The 27,333-nt window shown below is 34.2% G+C and overlaps 2 protein-coding genes across 2 annotated transcripts; both read right to left on the reverse strand.

Annotated features, from left to right (window-relative positions):
* Nucleotides 1-1,643: 1,643 nt before the first annotated feature.
* On the reverse strand, nucleotides 1,644-2,768 carry LOC103575942 (uncharacterized). The gene has a single exon (XM_008555946.2). It carries the CDS (start codon nucleotides 2,766-2,768, stop codon nucleotides 1,644-1,646), a length of 1,125 nt encoding a protein of 374 aa, XP_008554168.2.
* Nucleotides 2,769-24,597: 21,829 nt separating this feature from the next.
* Nucleotides 24,598-25,329, reverse strand: LOC103575945 (E3 ubiquitin-protein ligase HACE1-like). The gene has a single exon (XM_014444420.2). The coding sequence runs from the start codon at nucleotides 25,327-25,329 to the stop codon at nucleotides 24,598-24,600; it is 732 nt and encodes a 243-aa protein (XP_014299906.2).
* Between the last annotated feature and the right edge of the window lie 2,004 nt (nucleotides 25,330-27,333).

Genomic DNA, 27,333 nt, shown 5'->3' on the forward strand with positions numbered 1-27,333 from the left:
TAATTCTTACTTAAAGTCTAAAATACGATTTTTATATTACCTCACGTCTTGAACTTTTAACACGGGCAAATGGACGCGTGCAATCCTTTTAGCCTCACGTTCGCAGAATCGCGTGTTCGATTCCGCGGCTAGATCAGATTTTTTTTTTTAATTCGATTTTTTTTTTCTTTGATTTTATAATTTCAATGACACAGATGTCCACATCACCCATGAGGTACTGTGTATCGTGATGCGTTCCCATTTTTTTTTTCGGTGGGTCCTCCAGAGGCCTATTAACCATAATATAAATTCGAAAATTCAAAGAACGTTAACAATTTTTTTTAATGATAATAAAATTTATATTAAATTGCATAGCTTAAAGCTGTTGCTTTCTTAAAACATAAGAAAATGATTAAAGCTTTGAATAGCAGACTAGAATCGATTGTCAGAAGTAAAGCTGAAGGCTCTAATTTCTTCTTCAAATAAATAAAGTAATTAAAGCTTAAAAAACTAGACAAGAGTCAGGTGGAAGAAGAGCTGAAGACTCTAACTTCTTCTTCAAATAAATAAATTAATTAATTAAAGCTTTATAAATCAGACTAGATTCAGGTGGAAGCAGAGCTGAAGGCTCTAACTTCTTATAATGAATAAATTAATCAAAGCTTTAAAGATTGCACTTAATACTCATGATATATCGGAGCTCAAAGCTCTAACTTTATAAAAGAATATATAAAGTAATTTCAGTTTTATTTATGGACGAGTAATAATCCAAATCAAAATTTGAAATAAAAATTTTTCACAATGGAAAAAGCTGAAAAAAAGTCGATAATTAATATTAAAATAAAATAATTCAAATTTGATGAATACATGCGAATAAAGAATGAAAATAATAGTTCTTTACAGTGGAAAAAGCTGAAAAAAAGTCAACGATTAATATGATAATAAAATAATTTAAATTTGATTAATAGACGCGAATAAATAATCAAAATAATAGTTATCCAGAGTCGAAAAAACTGGCAGAGTCGAAAAAACTTATCATAGAAAAAGCCCTTCCTGCTGGAGCATTTGAATGAGGAAGGGCTTTTATGATACTCAATAAAACCCGCAAAGTTGGAAACTGTACAGTACCAACTGAAGACGTAAAGGTGCGAATTTCTCCCCACATGTCATCAAATGACAATTGGCACCATCGATCTTTTAGACTTGCACTGATAGTGTATAAAGAACGCCATTTTTCCTGAAGATTCTCTTCTGGAATCGCAAGTGTAGTACAGATGTTCTGTAATCGAGAAATCGATGATTCCCTATCAGAATCAAGGAGAGCTATTTGTCTCAAAAAAACTGTCAGATCATACAAAAATGTGTCGTTAAATGGTAACCGTAGGTGAATTTGTTCCGCAGCTGTTTCAAAAATTCTTTTACATTGGGAGCGAACTTCATTAATGACTGATCCAGGATTTCCCAATTCTAATTGGCTCCCTAAATAATCTTCGCAATCGGTTCTAACATCAACTTCAGACTCATCACGGTGTTTCTCAAGGGATTTGAAGTCGATGTTTATAGCCTTAAAGATTGTAGGATCCAATAAATCTGGTTTCATGAACCTTTGAAGTACTTCAACAAACAATTTCTTCGAAGAAGGTTGTAATTTATGGACTTATATTTCACTGGATTGAAACTGTGCATTCATCTTTTCCAAAGAGTCGAGTGCAAAATTTTAAAAAAAGCAGATATGCTTTTGTCACGGGATTACCCATGATACTAAGCAATTTTGTTGCAACTGCAACATTATTCATAAGAGATTGTTCAGTCAAATAAGAAAGCATCGCGTCCAAATTATCCAAAATCCTAGAAATTGCGATTTGACGAGACAAACACCTTGTCGGAGCAAATCGCAAAAGTTTAGATTCTTGATTAAAACCCTCCTGAAGAATAGCAAATTCAGCTAAACGTTTAGGACTACCATTGACGAAGTTCGGAATTCCTGAGATAATTTCATCGATTTCAGCTGGAATCGCATCTTTGCAAGCGTCTCCAGCAATGAGCGCTAAAGAATGACATATATATGGTATTGTCAAAAGATGTGGAAGACGTTTGGTCGAATGCTTCTGGAATGAATTATTTATACCAACCATGACTGGTGCATTATCACAAGCAAGTCCAATTAAATTATCCAGGGGAATTTTATTTTGTTCCAAACCATTTGTAAATTCCTCAAGAAGTTTCGTAGCGCAACAGTCGGTGGCATCAACGTGAATTAATTGTCTTAACTTAGTCCTTATCATCAAAGAATCTGGATCAACATAGCGAGTCATCAACGTCATCCGTTTGTCGTTTGTGTTATCAGTAGTCTCGTCAACATAAGCCGAAAACTTAGATTTTTGGAGAACTTCTACGACTTCTTGTGTTTGTTTAACGCTGACGACGTTGTTGATAATTGCAGTAACTTTGGTTCTACTCGCACTCATGTTCTGTAAAACAGCAGGTTCTTGACCAATGAACTGGAATAAATGAAACAAGTCTCCAGCGATTGACAAGGGTAGATTTTCTTCACCTATAAAAGTCGCAAATCGAATTTCAGCTGCTTTAACACGATCATTAAAATCCAGTTCAGGTGAAGATGAATTGGCATCGCTTGGTGAATCAGCACTGAGATTCGAAACACGCAAATTTTTTAGGTGTGAATCAGTTTTGGCGTGCCGTTTTATTTCAAAATTTCCACAAGAATAGTCTTGATTACAGATGAGACAAAAAAACCTAGTCGGATCTTTGGGACATCTGTCACCCATTTTTTCCACTCTGGATTTTCTTCTAGTCATTAGTGTTGAAATTTTTTTTTCTCGAGTTTCCTTTGGATTTTTTAGCAGAAGGCTCTGGTAAATCCATGTTTTAAAAATGACTAGATAACACCGATGCTACGCTGATAAAAAAAAATCGAATAAAGAAGAAAAAAAAATATATGACACTGCCGTGGAATTGAACACGCGGCATGGCGAACGCGAGGCCAAAAGTACGACCGAACGTAAAAAAAAAATTATATGAATAATAAATTAAACTAATAATGTTTAATAAAATTATTCAATAGATAAAAAAAATAATTGAATACTTATTTAATTACTTGAGGAAATTGCTGAAATTCACTGGATCCACCAGTTACTAACGGGTTAAATGCTCACTGAGAACTGACCATCGCAACATTGAAAGCCTACGATTCAACTCACAGATACATTACAAACACTAACAGCTTAGGAATACACATAGAGCGGACCAATGAGAACATCATAAATAAATGGCGTATACCATCGTCAAATTCCGCGAAGCAACGGTTTTGAGACTGCATGGACCTTTGGCGCGCAAACAAACGAAACGTCGATTGTTGATCAGCATCAGTGTCGGGGAAAACTTTCGCGCGCTGCTTAATACATGCGGAAATTTTAATTTCATATTATGAAAACATTAAAATCTAAATAATACGAATAAAAATACACATAATAAAATAAACAATATGTGTAAGTTTAAAAAAAAAAAAAAACCTGATCCAGCCGCAGAATTGAACACGCGATTCGGCAAACGTGAGGCTAAAAGGATTGCACGCGTCCATTCGCTCGTGTTATAAGACGTGAGGTAATATAAAAATCGTATTTTAGGCTTTAAGTAAGAATTAAGTCTAATAATTATTATAAATAGTATATAATAATTTTAAATAATATAACATTGTAGCATAAAATTGATAAAAAGCGATAAATAAAGTCTAAAAATCGCGTTTTGTTATTGATTTAAATAATATTAATAAGCTTGTTTTGTAAGAATAAATTTAAGATAATTAAAAAATAATTAATTATTAATTAGTTTCAAAAAAAAATATTCGTCTCAGTCGCGGTTGTGAACCCACGGACTCGAAGCTCCTGAAACAAAAACATTACCGCACGTCCACAGCACCAATATATCAAGTAGGTGCAACAGCTTATATCAAAATCGTATTCGAAACTTTGAGTAACAATTAACACTAATAACTAATATCAATAATAAATGACTTTGAATAATAATTATTTATTAAAATTACAATTAATAATCTGAAATTTATTATTAAATAAAGATATTATGAAAGGATTATGTTTTAAAATTTATTTATCCATTTTACAGCCATTTAAGTTTGTTCAAAAAATTTTTAATTATCAGTTAATTGAAAAATTCGAAAAAATAAATATTTGAAAATTTATTACGTTAAAAAATAATAAAAAAAAAAAATCAAATTCGAGTGCGGATTTGAATACGCAACTCTGAGCGGGTACGAAACGACGCATGGTGGGGACAATATTTCTCCTCCGCTTGTCTACAGTGCTCGGTTTTGCTCGGCTTCTTTCAGTTTCCTGACACACTGATCGACAAAATTGCGTGTGTACATAGCGCGCACGGCGCTCGGGAAGGGGTAAAAATATCGCACGTTCTAGCAGCACGGATTGTCAGCTCGAAATCGTCATTTCTGATAGTTTTGGCCTATGTTCAAGGCCTACGGCCCTGTGACTAATAATTCATAGCTTCCAACAATTGCTGATATCATTTTTATTCAAAAGAGGATCACATTCAACGCGCCTGAACAGTTTATTAGCCTATAACTTAATGATACCTCATTTTTATCTAAGAATATGAGGTAAAAATCTGGATTTCTGCTGGTTTTTACTCATTTTTGAAGCCTATGGCTTTCTGGCTAAAAGTTAATAGCGTCTATTAATTAATTTCATCATTTCTACTGCAAACAGGGTTGCTCTTGAAGCGCCTGAAAAGTTTGTTCGCTTATGACTTCATTTAATTACATTTTTTTCTTAGAATGAGATGTCAATATCTGGCTTGTTGCCAGTATTCGCGCATTTTGAAGGCTAAGGTCTCTCTGGTTTAGACTTCATAGCGTTCATTCATTGCTTCTATCATTTTCAAAACCGAAGTAGTCACCCTTGAGGCGTCTAAGCAGTTGTTGCCGTCTAACTTTATGTACCCACATTTTTTCTATAAACATAAGGACAAAATCTGGATTTTTACCGGTTTTGGTGAATTTTTAAGGCTAATGTCTTTCTGGCTAAGACTTAATAGCATTCATTAATTGCTTCAATGATTTTTAAAACGACAAAAGTCACCCTTGAGGCGTCTAAGCAGTTGTTGCCGTCTAACTTTATGTACCCACATTTTTTCTATAAACATGAAAACAAAATCTGGATTTTTTCCGGTTTTGGCCAATTTTCGCAGCCTATGGCTCTCTGGCTAACAATTAATGGCGTCTGATTATTGCGAACATCACTTTTATTGTACAGGGGGTCGTTCTGAACGCGCTTAAAAAGTTCACTGGCCTATAACTTTATAATTTCTTATTTTTTTTTTTAAGAATATGAGATGGAAATCTGGATTTTGGCGCGTATTAACATATTGCTGAGGCCTCTGGCTCCCTGGCTAAGAATTAATGGCTTAAATTAATTACTTCTATCATTCGAACGCCTGAGGGGGTCACCTTCGACGTGCTTAAGCATTTTAGTCCCGATAATTTTATATTTTTAAATAACTGTCTATGATAATGAGGTTGAAATCCTGATTTTTGCCAGTTTTGGCCGATTTCTGAGGCTTATGGCACTTTGGCTGTAACTTAATAGCTTTAATTCATTGCTCTCAGCACGTTTATAGTGGAAGGAGTTGCCCTTAACGTGGCTACGCCGTTGTGGCCCTATAACCTTAAATTTTTGGATTTTTTTTCTAAGAATGTCAGATCAAAATCGTAATGTTTGAAAGTTTTGGCATAGTTTTGAGGCCTGCAGCTTTCTGGCTAAGAATTTATAGCGTCAATCAATTGCTGATATCTTCTTTATTGTGCTTGGAACGTGCCTAAGCAGTTTTTTGGCCCATTACTTTATAATTTCTCAATATTTTTTCAAAAATAAGAGGTCGAACTCTGGTTTTTGGCCCAATTCGGCACATTTCTGAGGCCTATGGGTACCCGGCTATTAAACTATCGCTTTTACTAATTGCTTTTATCGTTTAAACCAATAAAGAGGCCGTCCTTGACGTGCCGAAGCATTTGTGGCCCGATAATTTTATATTTTTAAATATCATTTTAAGATGATGAAGTTGAAATCCTGATTTTGTCCAGTTTTTGCCAATTTCTGAAGCTTATGGCCCTCTGTATAAGTCTTTATAGCTTTCTTTAATTTGTCTTAGCATGTCTACAGTGACGGGAGGTTTTTTTGACGTGTCTAAGCAGTTGTGAACCTACAACTCTACATTTTCGAATTTGTTTTTAAGAAAATCATTTTAAAATCTCAATTTTGGAAAGTTTTGGCCCATTTTTAATGCATATGGCTTTCTGACTACGAATTTATGGCGTCTATTTATTGTTGATTTTTTTTTGATTGTAAAGAGCGTGGCCTGCAACGCGCCTCAGCAGTTTTTGGGTCCATAACTTTATAATTTCTCAATTTTTTTAAAAACAAGCGGTCGAATTCATGATTTTGGCCCGTTTTGGCACAATTCTGAGGCCTACGGCTCCCTGGCTATGAAATTAATGCTTTTACTGATTGCTTGCATCATTCGAACCTCTAAGGCGGTTGCTCTTGACGATCCTAAGCATTTGTGACCCGATAATTTTATATTTTCAAATATTTTTCTAAGATAGTGATGTTGAAATCCTGATTTTGGCCAGTTTGTGCCAATTTTTAAGGCTTTTGGCACTCTGGCTGAGACATCATGGCTATCATTATCTGCTCTTAGTATGTTCATAGCGGAGAAAATGGTTTTTGACATGGCTACGCATTTGTGGCCCTATGAGTTTTAATTTTTTAATTTTTTTCTAAGAATGTCAGCTCGATATCGTGATTTTTAATAATTGTGGCCTATGCCCAAAGCCTACGGCTCTGTAGCTTATAATTCATAGCTTCCAATAATTGCTGATATCATTTTTATTCGAAAGGCGGTCACTTTCAACGTGCCTGAGCAGTTTATAATCCTATAGTAAAATGATATCTTATTTTTTACTAAGTCTACGTAGGAAATATCTAGATTTCTGCTAGTTTTTGCACATATTTGGGTACTTTGGCTCTCTGGCTACGACTTCATAGCTCCCATTAATTAATCATATCAATTTTACTGCAAAAGGTGTCACCCTTGACGTGCCTGAGAACTTTCTTGGCTTATGACTTCATATATTCACATTTTTTTCTTAGAATTAGATGTCAAAATCTGAATATCTGCCGGTATTTGCCCATTTTTAGGACTAATGACCCTTTAGCTAGGACTTCATAGCTTTTATTAATTGCTTCTATTATTTTCAAACTGAAAGAAGTCACTCTTGTGGCGTCTGGGCAGTTGTTGTCATCTCACTTCATATAACTACATTTTTTTCTATAAACATGAGATCAAAATCTGGTTTTTTTCCGGTTTTAGCCAATTTTTGAGGCCTATGGCTCTTTGGCTAACAATTAATGGCGTCCGATTATTGCTAATATCACTTTTATTGTATAGGGGATTGATTTCAAAACCCCTAAGAAGTTTTTTCGCCTAAAACTGTATAATTTCTTATTTTTTTTCTAAGAATATGATGTCGAAATCTGGATTTTGGCAGGTATGAACACATTTCTGAGGCCTCTGGCATCCGGTTTATGAATTCAGGGCTTCTATTAATTCCTCTCATCATTCCAACCTCTAAGGGGGTTGCCTTTGTCGTGCCTTAGCATTTGTATCCCTAAAATTTTATATTTTCAAATTTTTTCCTGAGATAATGATGTTGAAATCCTTATTTTGGCCAGTTTTTGCAAATTTTTGAGGCTTCTGGCCCTCTGGCTAAGACTTTATGGCTTCCATCATCTGCTCTTAGCATGTCCGATGTGAAGGAAGTGGCCCTTGACATGGCTACGCAGTTTTGGCCCTATAACTTTACATTTTTGGATTCTTTTCTAAGAATGTGAGATTAAAATCGTAATTTTTTAAAGTTTTGGCATAGTTACAAAGCCTGCATCTTCCTGGCTAAGAATTTATAGCTTGAATGAATTGCTGATATCTTTTCTATTTTGCTTTTCACGTGCCTGAGCAGTTTTTTGGCCAATCACTTGATAATTTCTTAATTTTTTTTTTTAAGAATAAGAGGTCGAACTCTGGATATTGGTCAGTTTTGGACCATTTTTGAGACCTATGGCTCCCTGGCTATGAAATCATGGTTCCACTGATTGTTTTGATCATGTCTCCCTCTAAGAGGGTCGCCCTTGACGTACTTAAGCATTTGAGGCCAGATAATTATTCATTTTCGAATATCTTTCTAAGATAATGAGGTTGAAATCCAGATTTTGGCCAGTTTTTGCCAATTTCTGAGGAGTCTGGCCGTCTCGCTAAGACATCATTGCTTCCATTATCTGCACTAAGCATGTTTATAGTGGAGAATGTGGCTCTTGACGTGGTTACGCAGTTGGAGCCTTATAAGTTTACTTTTTAAAATTATTTTCTTAGAATGTCAGCTTGAAATCGTTTTTGATAATTTTGGCCTATGTCCAAGGCCTACGGCTTTGTAGCTAATAATTCATACCTTTCATTAAATGCTGACATCATTTTTATTCGAAAGGGGGTCACTTTCAACGTGCCTGACCAGTTTATCAGCCTATAACAAAATGATATCTCATTTCTTTCTAGGACTATGAGGTAAAAATCTAGATTTCTGCTGGTTTTCGCTTATTTTTGAGGCCTATGGCTCTCTGGCCGACTTCATAGCTTTCATTTATCAATCTTATTATTCCTACTGCAAAGAGGGACGCCTTTGACGCGCCTGAGATGTTTGTTAACGTATGACTTTATATATTCACATTTTTTTCATAGGATAAGACGTCAAAATCTGGATTTTTGCCGATTTTGGCCCATTTTTAAAGCTGATGTCTTTCTGGCTAAGACTTATTAGCTTCCATTGATTGATTCTCTTATTTTCGAAACGTAAGAAGTTATCCTTAGGGCGTCTGGGCTGTTGTTGCTGTCTAACTTCATATATCAGCATTTTTTTCTGTAAACATGAGGACAATATCTTGATTATCGCCGGTTTTGCCAATTTTTGAGGTCTATGGCTCTATGGCTTACAATAAATGGCGTCCGAGTATTGCTAATATCACTTCTATTGTATAGAGGGTTACTCTTAACGCGCCTGAGCAGTTCACTAGCCTAAAACTTTATAATTTCTTATTTTTTTCTAAGATATGAAGTCGAAATCTGGATTTTGGCTGGTATTAACATATTTCTGTGGCCTGTGGCTCCCTGGCTGAGAATTTGTAGCGTCCGATTATTGCTAACATTACTTCTATTGTGAAGAGGGTCGCTCTTAACGCTCCTGAGCTGTTTTCTGGCCCATAACTATATAATTTCGTATTTTTTTCTAAGAATATAAGGTCATAATCTTGATTTTGTCAAGTTTTGTCCCTGTTCTAAGGCTTATGGCCTTCTGGGTAAGACATCATGGCTTCCATTGACTACTCTTATCATGTTTACTGTTAAGGCAGTTGACCTTGACGTGGCTGAGCAGTTGTGGTCCTATAACTTTACATTTTCAAATTTTTTTCAAAAAATATCAGCTCGAAATCTAAGTTTTCGACAATTTAGGCCGATTTTTATGTCCTGCGGCACTCTGGCTGACGATTAATGGCGTCTATTACCTGATGATATCATTTCTAATGTAAAGGTTTTCGCTTGGAACGCACCTGATCAATTTGTTTGCCTATGACGTTATAATTTCTTATTTTTTTCTCATGAATATGATGTCGGAATCTCGATTTCGGCCAGATTTGGCACATTTCTGATAGCTATGGCTCCCTGTCTAAGAATTTATGGCTTCTAGTGATTTTTTTATTATTTGATTTTCTAAGTAGGTCGCCTTCGACGTGCCTAAGCATTTGTGGCCCTATAATTTTATATTTTCAAATTTGTTTCTAAGATAATGAGATTTAAATCTTGATTTTGGCGATCTTTAGCCCAGTTCTGTGGCTTATGATCCTCTTGGCTAAGACTTCATAACTCCTATCAATTTCTTGTAGCATGTTCATAGTGATGGGAGGTTTTCATGACGTGTCTAAGCAGCCGTGAACGTTTAAATTTACGTTTTGAATTTTTTTCTAAGAATGTCAGATCTAAATCGTAATTATTTATAGTTTTGGCCTGATTTCAAGGCCTAAAGAGCTTTGGCTAAGAATTCAATCGTCCATTAAATGCTGATGTCGCTTTTATTGTGAAAGGTATCGCTCTCAACGCTTCTGTATAATCCGTTTTATGTATAATCTTGAGCACCATCCACATGAAATCAAAAATATTACGACGCCCAGTCCACACACAGAAGTACACGGTCAAGGTCTTGATCTCCACAATTCCAGCTCGTATTCCCTCAATCTCTACCATATGAAGCAGCTCCTGCCTCACCTCTGCGAACTTAACACCTCCTTTTTCCATGGTGGCCCCATTACCCTGCATTTGTCCTACCGCGACCATTAATTCGTCAGGAAGAATATGAGTTCCTTCCAGTATCTCTTATAACTCTTTCCCAATCTCTGGCCGACCGAGTTCTCTATCCATAATCTTGGCCACAGCATGTACCTCTCGAGTTGGAGTCCAAAATATTTCGCCCGTTACTCCCTCACACTCTTCCCGCATCCACATAACTCCCGTTCCGTTCACTATCAATTCCTCGGTCTTATTTTTCGCACAGCTAACTTTTACCAAATCATCGCCCCTTGCAACAAACAGTCAAGCATTTGTATTGCATAACTTTATCCAATTTGTCTTTTCCAACTTGAACACCCTCAATTCACACTCGTTAATATCGACGTTCTTCCCTGCATACAGCCTTGCTTCACACACTTTTCCGTCTCCCATTTCATATGCAACAACTCTTCCCACCCCAAATAATCGATTACCGATTACCTTACTTTTACTTATGTCGTTTTCCGTAAGTGGTACATATTCGCCTTCCTCTATAGATGTGTATGGTGTATTTGGCATTATGATCATCCCGTACCTTGACGCTGCTGACAGCATGGCGGGAAATGGGTAGTGTTTGATCAATCTATGTTTTGGTTTCAGCATCAACGGTACTTTCCAAATGTATATGATTTTTTTGTTATAAACCCATACTTCTGCATCTATAATCGCTAGCAATGTTTTTATCCCGTCCGAATCCATTCCAGTAGGAAGTTCAATCCCCTTACTGTCTTCCAAAATGACGTCGATGGCACGCTGAAAATCTGACACCGGCAATATCCCATTGTAAATCTGGCCGTCAGCTACCATGAAAGAGGCGAAAAACACTCTTCTACTACCAGACTCGTGCACTTCCAACTCCCCTTCAAACTGATCCAAGTCGATCCCGGCTCCTTCATTCCCTTTTCCAATGATGAATTCCTCTTGGAGTTTGAGTATGACTTCGTTACCCTTTGTTTATGCTAAACTACTATTACCCCCCACGAATTTTGATATTACCTCATAATAACTCATTAGTTCGGGCGTTGATTCCACTGTTTTCAACTTACACCAATCGTTACTCTCCTCCACCTGGGTTTTTACTGGATTAACTCGTTTTTCTAATTCCATGAGGTGCTCCTTGCTCTTTACATGTTCCTTCAACTCGTCGCATCTCTTCGCTAACCGTTCCCTCTCAGCCTCTTCCTCATAAATGTCTATGAATGTTATTATCTTCCACTCGTGCGAAAAGACCTTATACTCCCCGATATCCTCCGAATACAATCCCCGTTTATTGTCCAGTCTTATCATCCTTCCTGTAGTCCCTTCTCCCGTCCTTACCGTGGCACCGTAACCATCAAATTTAAAATCATAATCACCCTTCCCCCCCTTTTTTTTGCTTATTTTTTTTTTTTTTTTTTTTTTGTGTGAGACAGAAAAGAAATTTTAAAATAAAATAACCGATCCCTAAATTAATTTCTCTCTCATTTTTTTTCACCCGCTTATTTTAATTTGCGGTTTCTGAAACCGTCTTCCTTCGATTTTTACGTTCCTTTGACCTTTTCTTTTTCTTGCTTCTCAACGGTTCTTCTGCTAACTGTAACAATAAATGCGTTACTGATGATAAAACTGCACCCACTAAGTACAAACTCCAGCCGTATGCTCGATGCAAAATGTACCCATGTACTACTGTGTCGATTATTATTTTCAGCATTTTTATACTTATCATTATGCCTATCAGGCCCGCGCTTGCTGTTCCGAACATTAAAAATCCTCCCCAAAATTTATCCCATTGTTTCTTTGCATAACTTTCTATAATAGATTCATCCATAAACTGTGACATTGATATTCCTGTGCTACCGACAATTGTGCGACCCGTTGCCCCTCTTACTATAGTGTTAACCAAAACTGAGGTTTCTATTGGTAGCATTATCCTATTCCTCAATTTTTCCAAATCTTTTTCCGTATATATCCCACTTGTTGTTAAATACCTTGTATCCTCATAATCCCAAGTTGGTATGGTCGTTGGCTTTAAAATTTATGGTTCTTTCGTGTCTTCGAATCCGGGCCTCAAAATAATCCATGTCCCATCCACCTCGTATCCAACCGATAGTAACTGGTTGCAGTCTACAATAGTACCTTGTTTAATCAACATTCTTGATCTAGCGGTGACAAACCAGCTCTGATTTTGATAAGTCACCGATAACTCCTGATAACATTCTTCTACTTTCCTTAACTGGACATCTACTGGTATACACTTGATAACGTAAATGATTTCTCCTGCAACTATTGCGTAGTACCCTGGCCCTTTCATTATCGCATAAGCGAATTCCTCCGACTTCAATCCTGACAACATCAGTGCGTTCAATATTACCTGTCGTTCAACTTCGCAATTGTGCGTCAATATATCTCCATAAAGGGATCTCATCTGCCGTTTAATGTGTTTTTCTACATACACAAATTTCGAATTTATGTATGTAAATATATCAAGATTCTGCGTCGAGATTGATTTTGCTTTCGTTGCTTCTTCCCCGGGTTTGAGTACCTTAATTAATAATTTAGGATGTTCTGTTTGTATCAAAGTGTACCCACATATTTTTTTTCCATCTTTTTCGCTAGAGCAAATGTTATCTCTTCTGTATTGATTGTATAGATTTTCGGTTCTCCTTTTTCTCCGAACAATAACGTACCAGGTCCTTCGTACAAAATTATATGACTCGTTGTTTGACATGATTCTTCTCTTATGACTTCCCAAAATGTGTTACTTCCTGTCTGATCTATGCACCCTCCTTCAGCCCAGTCGCATCTTGCTCCACCGCTAAGAACTACCCTATTGCTTGTACGCTCCACTGTGGCAAAGTAATTCCTGACCGTTATCCTAACGGTCGCCTCTACAATTACGTTATCCCAGGTGCCAAATGGATCACTATATTGCGTTTCTGCACATTTTCCATCCACCGTAGTAGTTCCTGCTAACATGATCGTCCTATAGTGCGTTGTGTTTCTTGTTAATCCCTCCAATTCTGCATTATAGCCCATCTTCAGACTGCCAGTTTCATGTAGCCTCTTGCAATATCCATATTCTTATTCCAAAATGTATTCTCTTCTTCCGTTTATCACCACAAATGCATGGTACCACTTCCCACAATATGTTACCACTCGATTTATTTCCACTCGACATTCAAATACTTTCGTATTGCCTAACTCTGCTAACTGGAGTAATTGAAGCGATACCTCCTTTTCCTCTGGATTTTTCAACGATATGTCACACTCGCCTACCTTATTTGCCGATATGGTAGTGACGTTCATAGATATGCCTCCGCAATCGTACCCCAATAGTGCCTGTAGGGGTTGAGCCAATAGGATTATAGCGAGCGGTACCATTTCGTTCCTGCGCCCCATCCTATATTCAAACAAATCTTTTGTAAATTAGCAAGGTTTCTACACTTCGCGATTCAATATATATACTTGTCACAATTAATTTATTATTAACTTATCATTTTCACCCTCTGTTATCTAGCGAAGCTAATTATTATCATTAATTGAGACCGTGCATAATTCCATTGATTTATCCTATTATCTAAAATTTATTTATTACTTTATTATATTATATTATATTATTTATCCCAAATTTTATTGTATTTTATTATCTATCTCAAAATTCATTACCCCTTTTTTCTCATTCAAATGCTCTTTAAATAACTTTGGAAAGGGCAGCAGAAGGGGGGGGGGAGGGGAAAACGAATAGAGGAAGAAACAAAATTTGAAGTCCGCATGAACCTGGTTTCTCTTTACTTAATGGAATCAATCCCTCTGATTCAACGTCCTGATTTTAAATGTTACAAATACCACTTTTGTCATCAACGCCCGACATTATTTTATTCCTACTAACAGTGTATTTTATAAGTAAGTATCCTTGTTGTACCCTTTACGATATTCCTGACCTAGTTCAATGAAACTATTGCTTTCGCCAAATTGGTTCTCCCAATTATCAATAAAACCCTTTCGGTTTAAAATTTAATAGTGGTTTCTCTTAATTAAAAAAAAATTTTAACAAAAATTCATGATTTCATCATTTTTCCAGAAAAATTTATAGATTTTTTTTTTTTTTTAAAAGTGTGCTACCCACAATTTACATGTATGCGTATTTACTACCTAAGAAAACATCTAATGTACGTACAAAAATAAAAAGTGTGAGAAAAATAAAAAAAAATTCGCTCCAAGTAAAAAAAAATTCTATAGTCGTTTTAAATTATTTTATTTCCTCCCGAAATCTAACAACCAATTCCTCTCGTCTTTTTTCCATTGATAAATTATCTGTAAGTTAAAATTTTATTAGACCAAAACCAAGAAATAGTTATATGAGTAACTTGCTCGAATTATTATTTCTGGTCTGGGGAGAGGAGAGAGAAAAAAAAATCATACAGTTTACTAATGTCTATGTTTTTTTTTCATGGAAAAATGATTTAGGCAAAAGAAATATATAAAAAAAACCATCCTGATTTCCTCCCGAAATTTTCACGTAATTTTTTCATAACTATAAAATACGATCTTTAATGCTACATTACTATTCTTAAAATTTTATGAGTTTTTGTGTAACTTTACTCGATTTTTTCCTTCGGAGAAAAAAAAATTTTATCTGGATATTAATTTCTCTTTTTCAATTCTCTATTCGCACGTGTGCGTCTCGACAATCCGTCCGTTGCTATTAGCCTCCTGAGCTGATGCTGCGGTTTTCGCGATATCTTTGCCTGCTCTCCATGTCTTTTACCATTGCAATCATTCGTTCTACCAAGTTAATTGTTCTAATACGCTGATGAAAGTTAAACAAAAATGTTAACATGGATTAACCCCTTACTCTTGAACAATGTTGCGAGCAATTTGTCCCTGTCGACGTAAGTTATATTTTTATTTTTTCTGTTTTTCCTAACATGGTGATTTATCTTAAGTACAATGAAACCTAGCTTCTACTACATATTTATTATTTTATATACTCTCCAGATCATTCTCCGTGTTTTCATTTATCTCCGAACCCTAACTTACGATCGACATCCTCCGCAACGGGGTGTTTTCTTGTGTGACCAGGTCGACCAACTTATTCGTTCGTGCCTTTCTCCCGGTCAGCAGTATGAATTATCCTGGTCAGTCATTCGAACGCGGTTATTTTTCAATGCTCAAACACTACAACCGGGGGCTACACCTCGTCGAACTACCGAGTTCCAAGGTTTGCATCATTTGTCATCTGACCTTGAAGTTATTGCAGTCAATAAGATTTTTAGCGAACAGTAAGTTTCGAAAGAAAATAAAAATAAGATAACATAGAGAGTAAGACAAAAGTAAAAATTTCAACTCTTCTTTTTTTTTTTGTGTTTTCCAGGGCCTCGATTTCCCATCTCGCTGTATTAGACGCAATCGATCAGATAAGATCCTTATACATATTTTCTACTTTCCTTGCAAAATAAAAATCTGTAAGGTTAAAAGAAAATGCGTTTCAGAGGAAAAAAAAAAAAATTTTTTTTTTTTTAATCCAACACGGACACTCGCTGTTTTTCCTTAACTTTTCTCTAAGGTTTTTAGGATGTGATAACTATTAACATAACTAAACGGTAAGTAATTATTGACTTATAAGTATCAAAAAAAAAAAAATTACTCTCAAGATTCATAGTTTGTAAAAAAAATTTTCAATTACGTCCTACGTCGCCCGAAACCCAAAAGCAGGTGATTCTTATCATTCCCTAACTTTTCAACTCCAAGCCCTAGAATATTATGACTATAAGATAATTATAATGAAATCGATTATGAGTCAAAATGCACCCAGAGTTCAATCATATCGTTTCTGGTTTGTTAAAAAAGTTTCGGTTGAGTTAAAATTTTTCACTGCTTAAAATCGGGAAGCAGCTCATTATTTATATTAACTTTTTATTTCGGAATTGTAGAATGCAATAATTATAAGATAATTATGAGGTTATTAATTTTAAATCAGTATTATTTATAGTTAGTCTGAAAGAGAAAAAAATATCTATTTGAATTAGATTCCGACACTGTCGGAATCCCAAAAGTATGCACTCATTATTTTTCTTAACTTTTTCACTCGAATTTTTTCGATATAATAATTACAATATACTCATCAAATAATTAATTCTAACTCAATAGCATTCAAGTATTCAATCTTATTATTTGTCATTTGCTTGAAAATTCTTATTCATGTTGAAATTCTACTTCGTTAAAAAAAAATATAACTACCTCAAAAATAAAATATTTGAAAAGTTTCTCGCGACAGTGATCATTTTTATTTTAAAACTGTAATGTACTTAATTTCAATCTAAAAATGATTTTAATTATTTTTAACGGTTCGCCCTTTTTAATTATGAGTCAGTTTGAAAAAAAAAAAAATAAAATAATAAGAAAAAAAAATACCTCTCCCCGACTCAACTTCCCATTTATTATTATTATTTTTACTCTCTTATGCCTGTTAATAATAATGATAGGTAATGAAATGTTGGTTAACGAGAGAAAGAGAGAGATAAAAAAAAATATGAACTATAATTTTTTCTAAAATGCTTAAATGGAAACGTAACTAGAAACTTCCCCCTTTTTTTTATACAGCATAAAAATAATAAAAAAAGAATAGAAATATTGTACCTGCTCTAGGATAAAAATGCCTTTAAAAAGAAATTTCTTATATCCTTCATGGGCACATTTACAAGTGATAATACTTAAAATTTTCCAATGACCAAATTATTATTTAACGAAAATTTCTAATTACTAAATTGGATAGCTTCATATCGTAATGGTGTTAAAAAAATTTGTACTTGATAACAATCTTGGCAGCTAGAAATAACCCGGTTCGTCTCTTTTTTTTTGTTTCTTACATAAATAAGATTATAAATAAGGTATTTCAAGATGTATTATTAGGAAGAAGGATTTATTAACATAAAACGTTCAACTCTAAATTCTCAGTCTCCAAGTTAATTAATAGTAATTATAATTTTTAAAAATTTGTGATTTTATAAGACCCTATTACTATCAAGATCAAGGGGAAAGAGAGAAGAAAAATTTATTTTTTTTTATAACACATTTGAATAAGTAATATTCAATAAAATATTTTTCTTCATTACATTTGCTCGTTCAAGGTCTTATGATCGAGACTCAAACTCTTTTAAATGGTCCTATTATCTTTTCCGAAATATTACTACATTCCGAAGTCAGAAAAATGACTTCATTCGAGCTTTGACTCTCATTGCCACTGCATTAAAAAAAAAATTCCTCTCGTATTCTGTCGTCGTTTTTTTTTTATTTGGAGTGAAATACTGGAACTATGCTTCAAGTGCAATTTTTCTGTGCCCCCTAAAAGTGCAGCATAAAATACAAGAGGTGAATGCGAGGTACCAGCTCTGAAGGAAAAAAAAAAGGAATTCTTCTCTATACAAGGTAACAATTACAACTCAATATTTAGATCTTTATCACCTTGATCGTGTATATTTTTGTTTTCTTCTTTTTTTTTTTATTCAAAACTCTCAGGGTTAAAATTCAAAGTCAAAAGAATTACTTAATTCGAGTTCTGGCTCTCCTCACTTTTTGTTTCTAATAAAATCACATGTTTTCCTTCCCCCTCCCCTTTTTTTTTTGACGGCAATTAAAATTTTTAAAATACAATGAATTCCTTAGAAAAAAATGTATTTAAAATACCCCCCCCCCCTTCTTTTTTTTTGACAAAATTATTTTTAAAGTTAAAAAGAAAAACATTTTTTTTTTTTTTTTTCGTAACTACTTTCCAAAACTCAAAATAAAAGAATTACATTTTCCAATGTTTTTTTTTTTATTATCATTTTTTTTTCTTTTCCTCTTTCTTTTTTTTTTGAACTAGGAACCAACAAAATTGCATTTTTCTCTTTTTCATATAGTCTATCATGCCGGTTCTTATGGGTATGCGGTTTTTCAACCACCGCGTGCTACACTCTCCACGACATGTAAGTGTTTTCATGCTTTTTTTTTTTCCTCTTTTTTTTTTTATACAGAATTTATCCCCTAATACACCTCTTTTTGATATTTTAGATCAATCGACGACTCGTAGTAATTCTGGAGGTCCGATGTCGGGGTCACTTTCTACCGCTCTGGTGGCCCTGGATTTAATAGACGAAATCGAGCAGCTTACCGGCTTCCATCCCCTTGCCATCCTGTCCAATCTATACGATCATCTGGAGCGCATAAATGAACTCCGGACCATCCGCTATGCTCCTGCCCAAATTTCGATGGAGGAGTACAATAGACCGTACTACTACGGGGGTGATCTAACCCCCATCTGGGATCTATTATACAAGATCCAAGATCTGCTAGATAGGACGGCCTGAGTGTCATTATTATCATTAATGTCAGCTAAACGAATACTATCTTAAAAAAAAAATTTCAGAAAAAAAATTTTTTTTTATTAAAAAAAAATTTAAAACCTTTCAAACGCAATTATTAATATTATTATCTTTTTTTTTTTTTTTCATTTAAATATTTCTGCCATTTATTTTATAATTATCGTCAATAACGTTGACAAGAGTGTAGCGTCTGAGTTAAAATGTAACTTATCGTAAATCAAATAATTAATTAATTTTTTTTCGCATCGATCGTTAATTTTTAAGCGTAATTAATTGATAATAATAATTTAATACTAAGGCTCAAGGAAATTTATTTCCTTTTTACTATTTTAACACTACATTTTGGCTTACTTCACTAAAATAACATTAGTGTAACAACAGTTGTTACATTTAGATATTAACTATTGTTTAATTAATAAATAAATCATAATCAATTAATACTAGCCAAATTTGTTTTAATGTACCCGACTGATTTATCTTGCCTCCCGTTATTTCCTATTTAATTATTTATAATTGATTCCTCCTTTGTTCTATATTCAAAATTTTCCTATTACCGTCATTTCTTTAAACTTTCCTCAAGGAGGTCCTTTTTACTCCAATTGAATGAGTCTATAACCATCACAAAATTTTATTTCCATCATAATCTACTAAATTTTTCTTTTCATTTGTGGCGAAAAGACCTCTTTGATCTTTATAGATTTATTTCTCCCCAACATTTTCGTAGTTTTCTTCTTTTTTTTTCTTCGTGCATTCAAGATAATCACACTCGATATTTTATATTATTTATTCTAACTCGATCTCTTTCCTTACTGTGACTAACATATATTGAATAGTTCAATTAATTTAATAGGTATATTCAGCCCAACCTTCACTCTATTACTATTTTTATTTATATATTCCTATAAATCTCTAACGTTTTATTTCCAAGTAACGTTCAACTTAGCTGATATTGTATTACGATGTACGTATTTAAACCATTAAGAAGGAATAGATTGTATCTTATTTCATGATTTACTTTACCTGCTGGATTCAAAACAAGGTAGTGGGGACGACTTTTATATATAAAAAAAAATATTACCATTAGACTAAATCTTCAAATTGAATGGAGTAATTATTAATAATAATGAAGAACAGTCTTGAGTCAACTAAAATTCATAATTTTATACTAAAGTCTTTTATTTATTCTCTTAATTAATTTTTCTTTTTTTTTTTTTTATTATTTCCTCTCTTTTTTTTGGACTACAATTTAATAATCAATATTCGCTAATAGTACAAAAATTTATTCCTAAGTATATATATAAATTTTAAGGTTAAGGATTTTTGATTTTTTTTTGTCTGTAAAATGTTTATTGACATTAGTTTTTAAAATTACTACTATTTGCGACTTACTCTTTTGTCGTCACCTCTCAAGCTTTTTAAACAAATATTATTATTTTCGATAATATAATTTCTTTGCTTTGTGAATATCATCGAACTGTGCTATTTGGATTATAGATATTTATACACATTTTTTTTTTCGCCTCAATTCCGTTGTTGGGATCTTGGTTTAGATGATTATATTATTTCTTGCATATATAGAAAAAAATTATAAATTTAAACACGTGCGATGATTTCATCATAACTGTTAGAATTGAATTATTACCCCCCTTTTTTTCTGCTGTACAGAAAATAACTGCATCAGTTTAATATTATTATTATTTTTTTTGTGTTACCTAGTTTAAAATTTATCTATTTTGATATCAATTTACTACCATGTGTGCTCTATTCTTCCATTTTATTTTATAAAATGAAATTTGAATGAAATAAATACTAATTATACATATTTCCTCCCCTTTTTTTTATCCTAATTATTCCCACTACCGAAAATATATATATATATATATATATATATATATATATATATATATATATATATATATATATATATATATATATATATATATATATATATATATATATATATATATATATAAAATCAATTTCTTGTAACTTTTCGGATTAAATAAGGAGTATTTTCCATTATTTTGTTGGTTAATTATTTAATTATAGTTGATTGATTATCGAAGGCTATTTAGATGAACTCATCTTCTTATTATATACCTATATACATATATATCCGAAAGTTAAGGTAAGAAGTTTAATGGAAACGTGCAAATCCAAAGCAATATAGCTAATCATTTCATTATTTCTCTGCGTTATTTTATTTAACTTCATCTTCCACTGCATGATTTCCTTATCTATTGTATCCATATCCTATTTCCAAATTCCTTTGACTTTATTCAGATCGAACTCACAACTCTGCCAGCAACAAGTCTTACTATTGCATTTATTGTGATTATCAATTTACAATATATGTATATATAAAGAAAAATTATTCATTTCAACCAATTAAAGAATAAATCTGATCTTCAAACGTCCTTGCTCAGTGCTTCAGTGATACCAGTTGGTGCGATCAAGTTTTCCCCATTGTATAAAGGAAAATAAATGTGTTTTTAGTGCCAGTATTGTGTTTAACTCATAAGGCCATTTCAGCGATACAACTTGTGTTACGATATTTTGAAATCTGGGCATCTTGTAAGGTAATATATATTTTCCTTATTTTCAATTCTACAACAGCTTAGAGTTCTCTAATGAATTTAAGATTAACATGTCTTTAATTGATGGTTTTTTTTTCAAAAGGAGAAAGAAGCGAAAAAAAAATTCTATCTTCCTTTTTTCTTTCCCTAAAAATTTGTCTCCCATTGACTATTTATATTATCCCCTTTTTTCAAATGACCAAAAAAAAATTTGATCCATCCTCTTCTATTTTTGTCAGTTTACCAATTACAAAAATATGCCGGATTTTGTTTCGATGCGAGATTTTAACCATCGCGTGCTTCATGTTCTCCGAAGTGTAAGTATTGTGTTTATTCCTATATAGTTTTGGAACATGCCTTTAAATATTTCTATTTTTTTTCAGGTCCTTGAACAGCTTAGGGATATCCTATGGTACCTGTGCCGTGCCCGCTACCCGCCGATTGTGGGTTTGACTTTCCTGGATGACGTATCCTGCCTCACCGGGTTACAACTTCCAGTCATTCTCAAGGACCTATTCACCACCCTCAATCGCGTAGTTGCGGTGCGGAGAAGGCGGTGGATTCGGGCCGAGATTGCCCTGGAGGAATGCCACCACCCCTACCACTACTCAGGTGACCTGAGCCCAGTTCGAAATCTTCTAACCAACATCCAGGACCTACTGGATAGAGCCGCCTAGTTTTTCCTTTTTCTCTCCCTCCTCCTCCTTTTTTTTCGCACTCCCTTTTTCTATAACTTCATTCTACTTTCCTCTTATTAGAATATTAGTGAGTGTAGACATGAAATCATGGAGGAGAAAAAAAAAATTTTTTTTTTTTGACTAATTTGGGTATTAAAAAGAAAGGATTTCCTTTTTTTTCTGCCAACAGATGAATTCCCTTATATTTAACCAATATTTTCTTATATTAACGCGTAACAACAAAACAACAAAAAAAACATAATGTTGGTGTGCTTTTAAAGTGATCATTGTAATGAGTCTATTTATAACGATAAAAATTGTACATAGCTCGTTACCTATTATTATTAATAAAATTTAATTGTTTTATGATAATATTTTTCTTGCTCCTCTTTTTTTTCGAAAAGATTCATAGTTTATACTTTTCTCGATTTGCTTAATTAACATTTTACTTACTATAACCGTCCCAATCGCACCTGTTCGCATGCTGCGAGAAAAATAGTGAATTTAACAAGGGAAAAGATTTGGTTTACTCGCCAATCCCAAAAATATAGTTTTCTCTGACCCGATTTATTGAATTTGTTATTGACGATTATCCGCGTTTATAGGCGTTTAATCCACAACAGCAACTAAAATTTGTAGTTAAAATAATTCTACTATGTACATTTCCCATTCATTTGTAAGGTTGATTCTTCTTCCAATATAATGTGAGTAATTTATAACTTATACTTCAATATCATTTTTTTTCTTTATTCAGCTATATAATCACTACCTTAATTTGTTAATGTGTCCACGTTATAGGTGCGAATAACACCTATTTCCGGCACGCATTGACTCCAAATGAAAGGGAGGAAAATATGGGTTTAAGAACGAGAAAAGTAAGAGAGACGTCAACAACCAACCAAACCTAATGAGAAAAAGATAACTGGGGAGAAAGGAGATGAAACTTAAGCCTGTATGGTGAGGGAGGTAAAATTCCGCAAGATCGGTATGTTATTTAATTTTCTCTTTTCCAGATTAACCTAATCATACACAAAAAAAAAAAAATGTTTTATCTATATGAATTGAACTGTCGTCACTCGTCAATTCTGGAACCATGTGTACCGAGGATAACCAGACTGCAACGTTACTCTGTTCACAAATAATCGTATACTAGCTAATTAATTATCATCACTACTTACCACTATCATTTGCATCTATCTTCGTAGTAATTTTATCTTTATAATTATATATTTCTTTTACTCCCCTTTTACCCCCGCGCTTTTTAGCATAAAACGAATCCTTCATTTATACTTACATTCCTTCTCTTATTTATTCCCCACTCAATTTATTGAAATATCCCGTGGAATTATGTACAGTCATTCGTAATTTATATTCGTAACTTGAATAATACTACAAATTTTATTATAGATTTTTTATTATCACTTATTGATTAATTTCTTGAGTCGGAGAGAGAATTTATTGAAATTTCAAGTATATAATATGAAACCATGCATTAGAAAGCTGCAGAAAGTAAAAGTAGAAGAATAGGTTACCGGTACCGGCTTTTCATGCAATGAAATATTTAAATTCTTCCTCCCATTCTCTTCATTCTAGCTTTACTTGTTATTATTACAACGAGAAGAAAAAAAAATCAGAGGGTGAAATTCAAGTTAATTATATTCTTTATTAATTTCGTACGCAACTATTAATACATTCAGTAATGATGTTCCATTATTATATTTTTTTTTTCTAATTCACGTATTTACGACTATTTCTTTTTATTTTCACTTCTTTTCCCACATTTAAAATTACTGGTCCATGCGTGTCATCCTGATGAGCTCTTCACTATTAATATTACTAACGATTTCATCCAGCATGTACTTTGGCAATTTTTCTAACGGCATCTTGCTGTTTCTCGTCACATTATTTAGTACTCGAATAGCCCGTTTGATAAGCTTCTCCCTGTACCTTGCCGCCACGACTTTATCCAACATGTCATTCCTATAGTAACCGATCTTTTCAGTTGAAGCTTTCGGACAAAATCCCTGTCTTATAAATCGCCTCATACTTTCTGCTGATGCTTTCCACAGGTCGATAGGTGTCACTTTTCTTTTCCTTTGACGTATTAACACAATTTCCTTCATTTCCTCCATTTCCTTCTTACATTTTACTTCATACTCCGCTTCATTTTGCTTCAAGTACAACAATTCCAGCTCCAAATCCTGGTTTATCGTATCTCCCATAACTCTTTTTCTTATGAGGAACTGTCTTATTATCGAATGCGTCCAACTAACGTGTCCCTCAGTGACTGACGATATTTCATTCGGCTCTTTTCCGTATCCTGCGGGCAAATCATCATCTTGCCGCGCATATCTGCAATATTGTACCACGTATCTTCCTTTTTTATCTTTTAGATTAACATTTGCTCCATTTTCTAGCAGCATTGTTACAATCTCATCATACCCTCTTGCTCCTGCTAGGTGCAACGGTGTTGCCCCTTCATCAGTCGTCTGCTGATTGACATTGGCTCCAAATTTTATTAGCATTTCGTTATTTCTATCTTCCTTATATGATCTGGACTGTACAAATTGTCTCCTTCCATCGGCGAGCTAGAATTTTCTTAAATATCATGAACAGTGGTGTCATTCCATTGCAATCCCTATGATTTACTCTAGCCCCTTGTTTTAATAATGCATTTACTTTTTCCGATTGTCCATACTCCGCTGCGTAGAATAATGGTGTTCTTCCTTTTTCATCTTCAATGTCCATATTGACATTAGGTTCAGTAAACAAATCAAATATTTCGATATACCCTTGTCGTACGTCCAGATGCACAGCTGCGACTCCTTCACGATTTCTCGCCTCCACCTCGACTCCATTTTGTAGCATGTATTCCATTATTTCTACCAGTTCTGCCCTGTTTGCTCCTATTTCCTGTCCAACAGCGATGACGAGCTGATCAATCGGTCGATTCCCACTATCATCATTATCTGCATTGATATTTGCACCCCGGGCAAGGATTAACCATGCTGATTCTGTGGTTGAATATTTTAAGATTCTGCATAATAGAAGTATGGAGTTTGCGTGACTTGGTCCATTTATATCCGCATTTTGCACAATGAGAGCCTGCACCGCCTCTTCCTTTTTCCTTAGCAGTGCCCTTATAATGAGCGCGTATCCTCCCCTCCATTCTGGTACGTATGACAACCCGTATCGTCTTATTATTGCTGTCACCTCGTCGTTTCTGTTCGTATCTATTGCCTCGTTCATCAGCCGTTTTGCTTCTTCGTACTCCATTTTTTCTCTTCTTTATTTATCTGCCAACAGAGTAATTTCATTATTGTCTTATTGCATCTCCAACTGTGGGTCTGCTGAATCGGACTCAGAAGCAATATGCGCAAGTTTTATCTTACCCTGATGAACTACACGATTCCTCCCTTTTACGATTAATTCGACGTTCTTGTTGTCAAATATTCTGACTATTGCATACGGGCCGTCATAATGATCTTTCATTTTATCCGCTCTCGGTTCTTTCAACAGCCACACCCAGTTGCCGACTTCAAAAATTCTTTCCTTTGCGTTTCTGTCGTAATATTTCTTTGATCTCTCCTTAGCTTTTTCTAAATTTTCTTTCGCTAACTTACGAGTTATTTCCAGCGTATCAACCAATTCATTCAGGTAATCATGATACGATATCCCACCTGTCGCTCCTTCTCGTGAAAATTCAGATGGCACTGACACAGGTCGTCCAAAAACGAGTTCGTGTGGAGTATACTTTGTTGCCTCGTGTACTCCCGTGTTGTAGGAAAACATCGCAAAATCAAGCCATTCATCCCATTCTCGATATTTGTCTATAAAAGCTCTCAGATACTCCGTAAGAGAGTAGTGGCTCCTCTCAATTGATCCATTAGACTGCGGATGATACGCTGTTGTATTTAAATGTCTTATTCGAAACAAATTGCATAAGCACTGTATCATATCACTCATAAAATTTGTTCCTTGATCCGTCAGAATCGCTCTTGGTGCCCCGAATAAGCAAATTACTTTTCCTGCCAACGCTTTTGCTACATCTTCAGCTTCTTGCTGTCTGAGTAGAATTGCTATCCCGAATTTCGTTAATAAATCCTGCACAGTTGAAATATACTTATAACCCCGTCGCGTCTCTTCTCGTGGCCCATAAATATCCATGGAGATTTTTTCGAACGCTGTCTCTGGCATATCTGTTCAAGCGCTAATTAATAAAGTTATGCTTTCTTGTTTTTATTTATTTTTTAATGTACTTTGTAAATTTACTTAAATTTAAACATACGATTTTTGTGTTAGATTTAAATTCTTAAATTTATTGCCCATCGTTAAATAATCCCTTGGGACTTTTACACTTAAATATTTTAGTTATATTTCTAAATGTTTAATTTTATTCTTAAGAATTTTTGTTTTTTCTAACACGTTGCTAGCAGATGTTCAAGGCAGTAAAATCTTTCACGAGCCTTAGGTTTATTTTATATAATCATTTTTTTTGTACATATTTGTTTGTGAGTTACAAAGCATTTCATCCTAAGCCTCTAGTCGACTCTTTTTTTTATAAATTGTATGTTAGTTATTTGAAAATATTGTTCTCGTATTTTTAAGCTCACCCTCTTAATTTTATTGCCTATTGTTCTCTAAAACCCTACCATACTTGGCGACCCTTGAGTCCGGCATTCGCCATTTCCAAATTTCCTACGTCTAGTGACGTCATTCCCTGTCTCTTTCGTCTTGCTTATGTTACACCCACGCTCAGGCCCATTCTCCGTAATGCCCCTTATCCCTTCTCTTCCTTCCGCATTATCAATCACTTCCAAACTTTTCGTTACTACCGTTAAAATGTACACCCTTTTTCCCACTCTTTTCTCTTATGAAATTTGTACCTAGATTTTTAAGTTAGGAATTTTTAAGTGAGTTATACATTCGAATTTTGTACGAAACAGCTCGGTCTCCATGCATTAAATAAAATCAACTCAAGTTTTACTGCAAAACTTTGTACTTTTCTTGTCATTATATTATTGAAATTTTTGACGATATTCTCACGGCAAAACAGTCGTGCGACAAAACAATATCAGTATTCATCATCGGCTTCTTAGTCCCCCGAATCTGAATCCAAATCTGTAGAGTCGTTAACACGCGTGTTTCTTGCTTCAAAATCCTTCGACAACAGGAATCGCCATGGTTCGTTGCCATTATTGTCATTTTCCTCATCGAAATTCTGTTGGTATTCAAGTCCTGTGTTTTCTTGCTCCATCGGTACTTCTATATTTCCTTCCA

Source organism: Microplitis demolitor, chromosome 8, assembly GCF_026212275.2.
Source record: "Microplitis demolitor isolate Queensland-Clemson2020A chromosome 8, iyMicDemo2.1a, whole genome shotgun sequence".
Taxonomy (NCBI): Eukaryota; Metazoa; Arthropoda; class Insecta; order Hymenoptera; family Braconidae; genus Microplitis; species Microplitis demolitor.

What these genes read in the sequence shown, in the direction of transcription:
- LOC103575945 (XM_014444420.2), bottom strand. Translation starts at nt 25,329, where the DNA reads ATGGAGTACGAAGAAGCAAAACGGCTGATGAACGAGGCAATAGATACG.
- LOC103575942 (XM_008555946.2), bottom strand. Translation starts at nt 2,768, where the DNA reads ATGGGTGACAGATGTCCCAAAGATCCGACTAGGTTTTTTTGTCTCATC.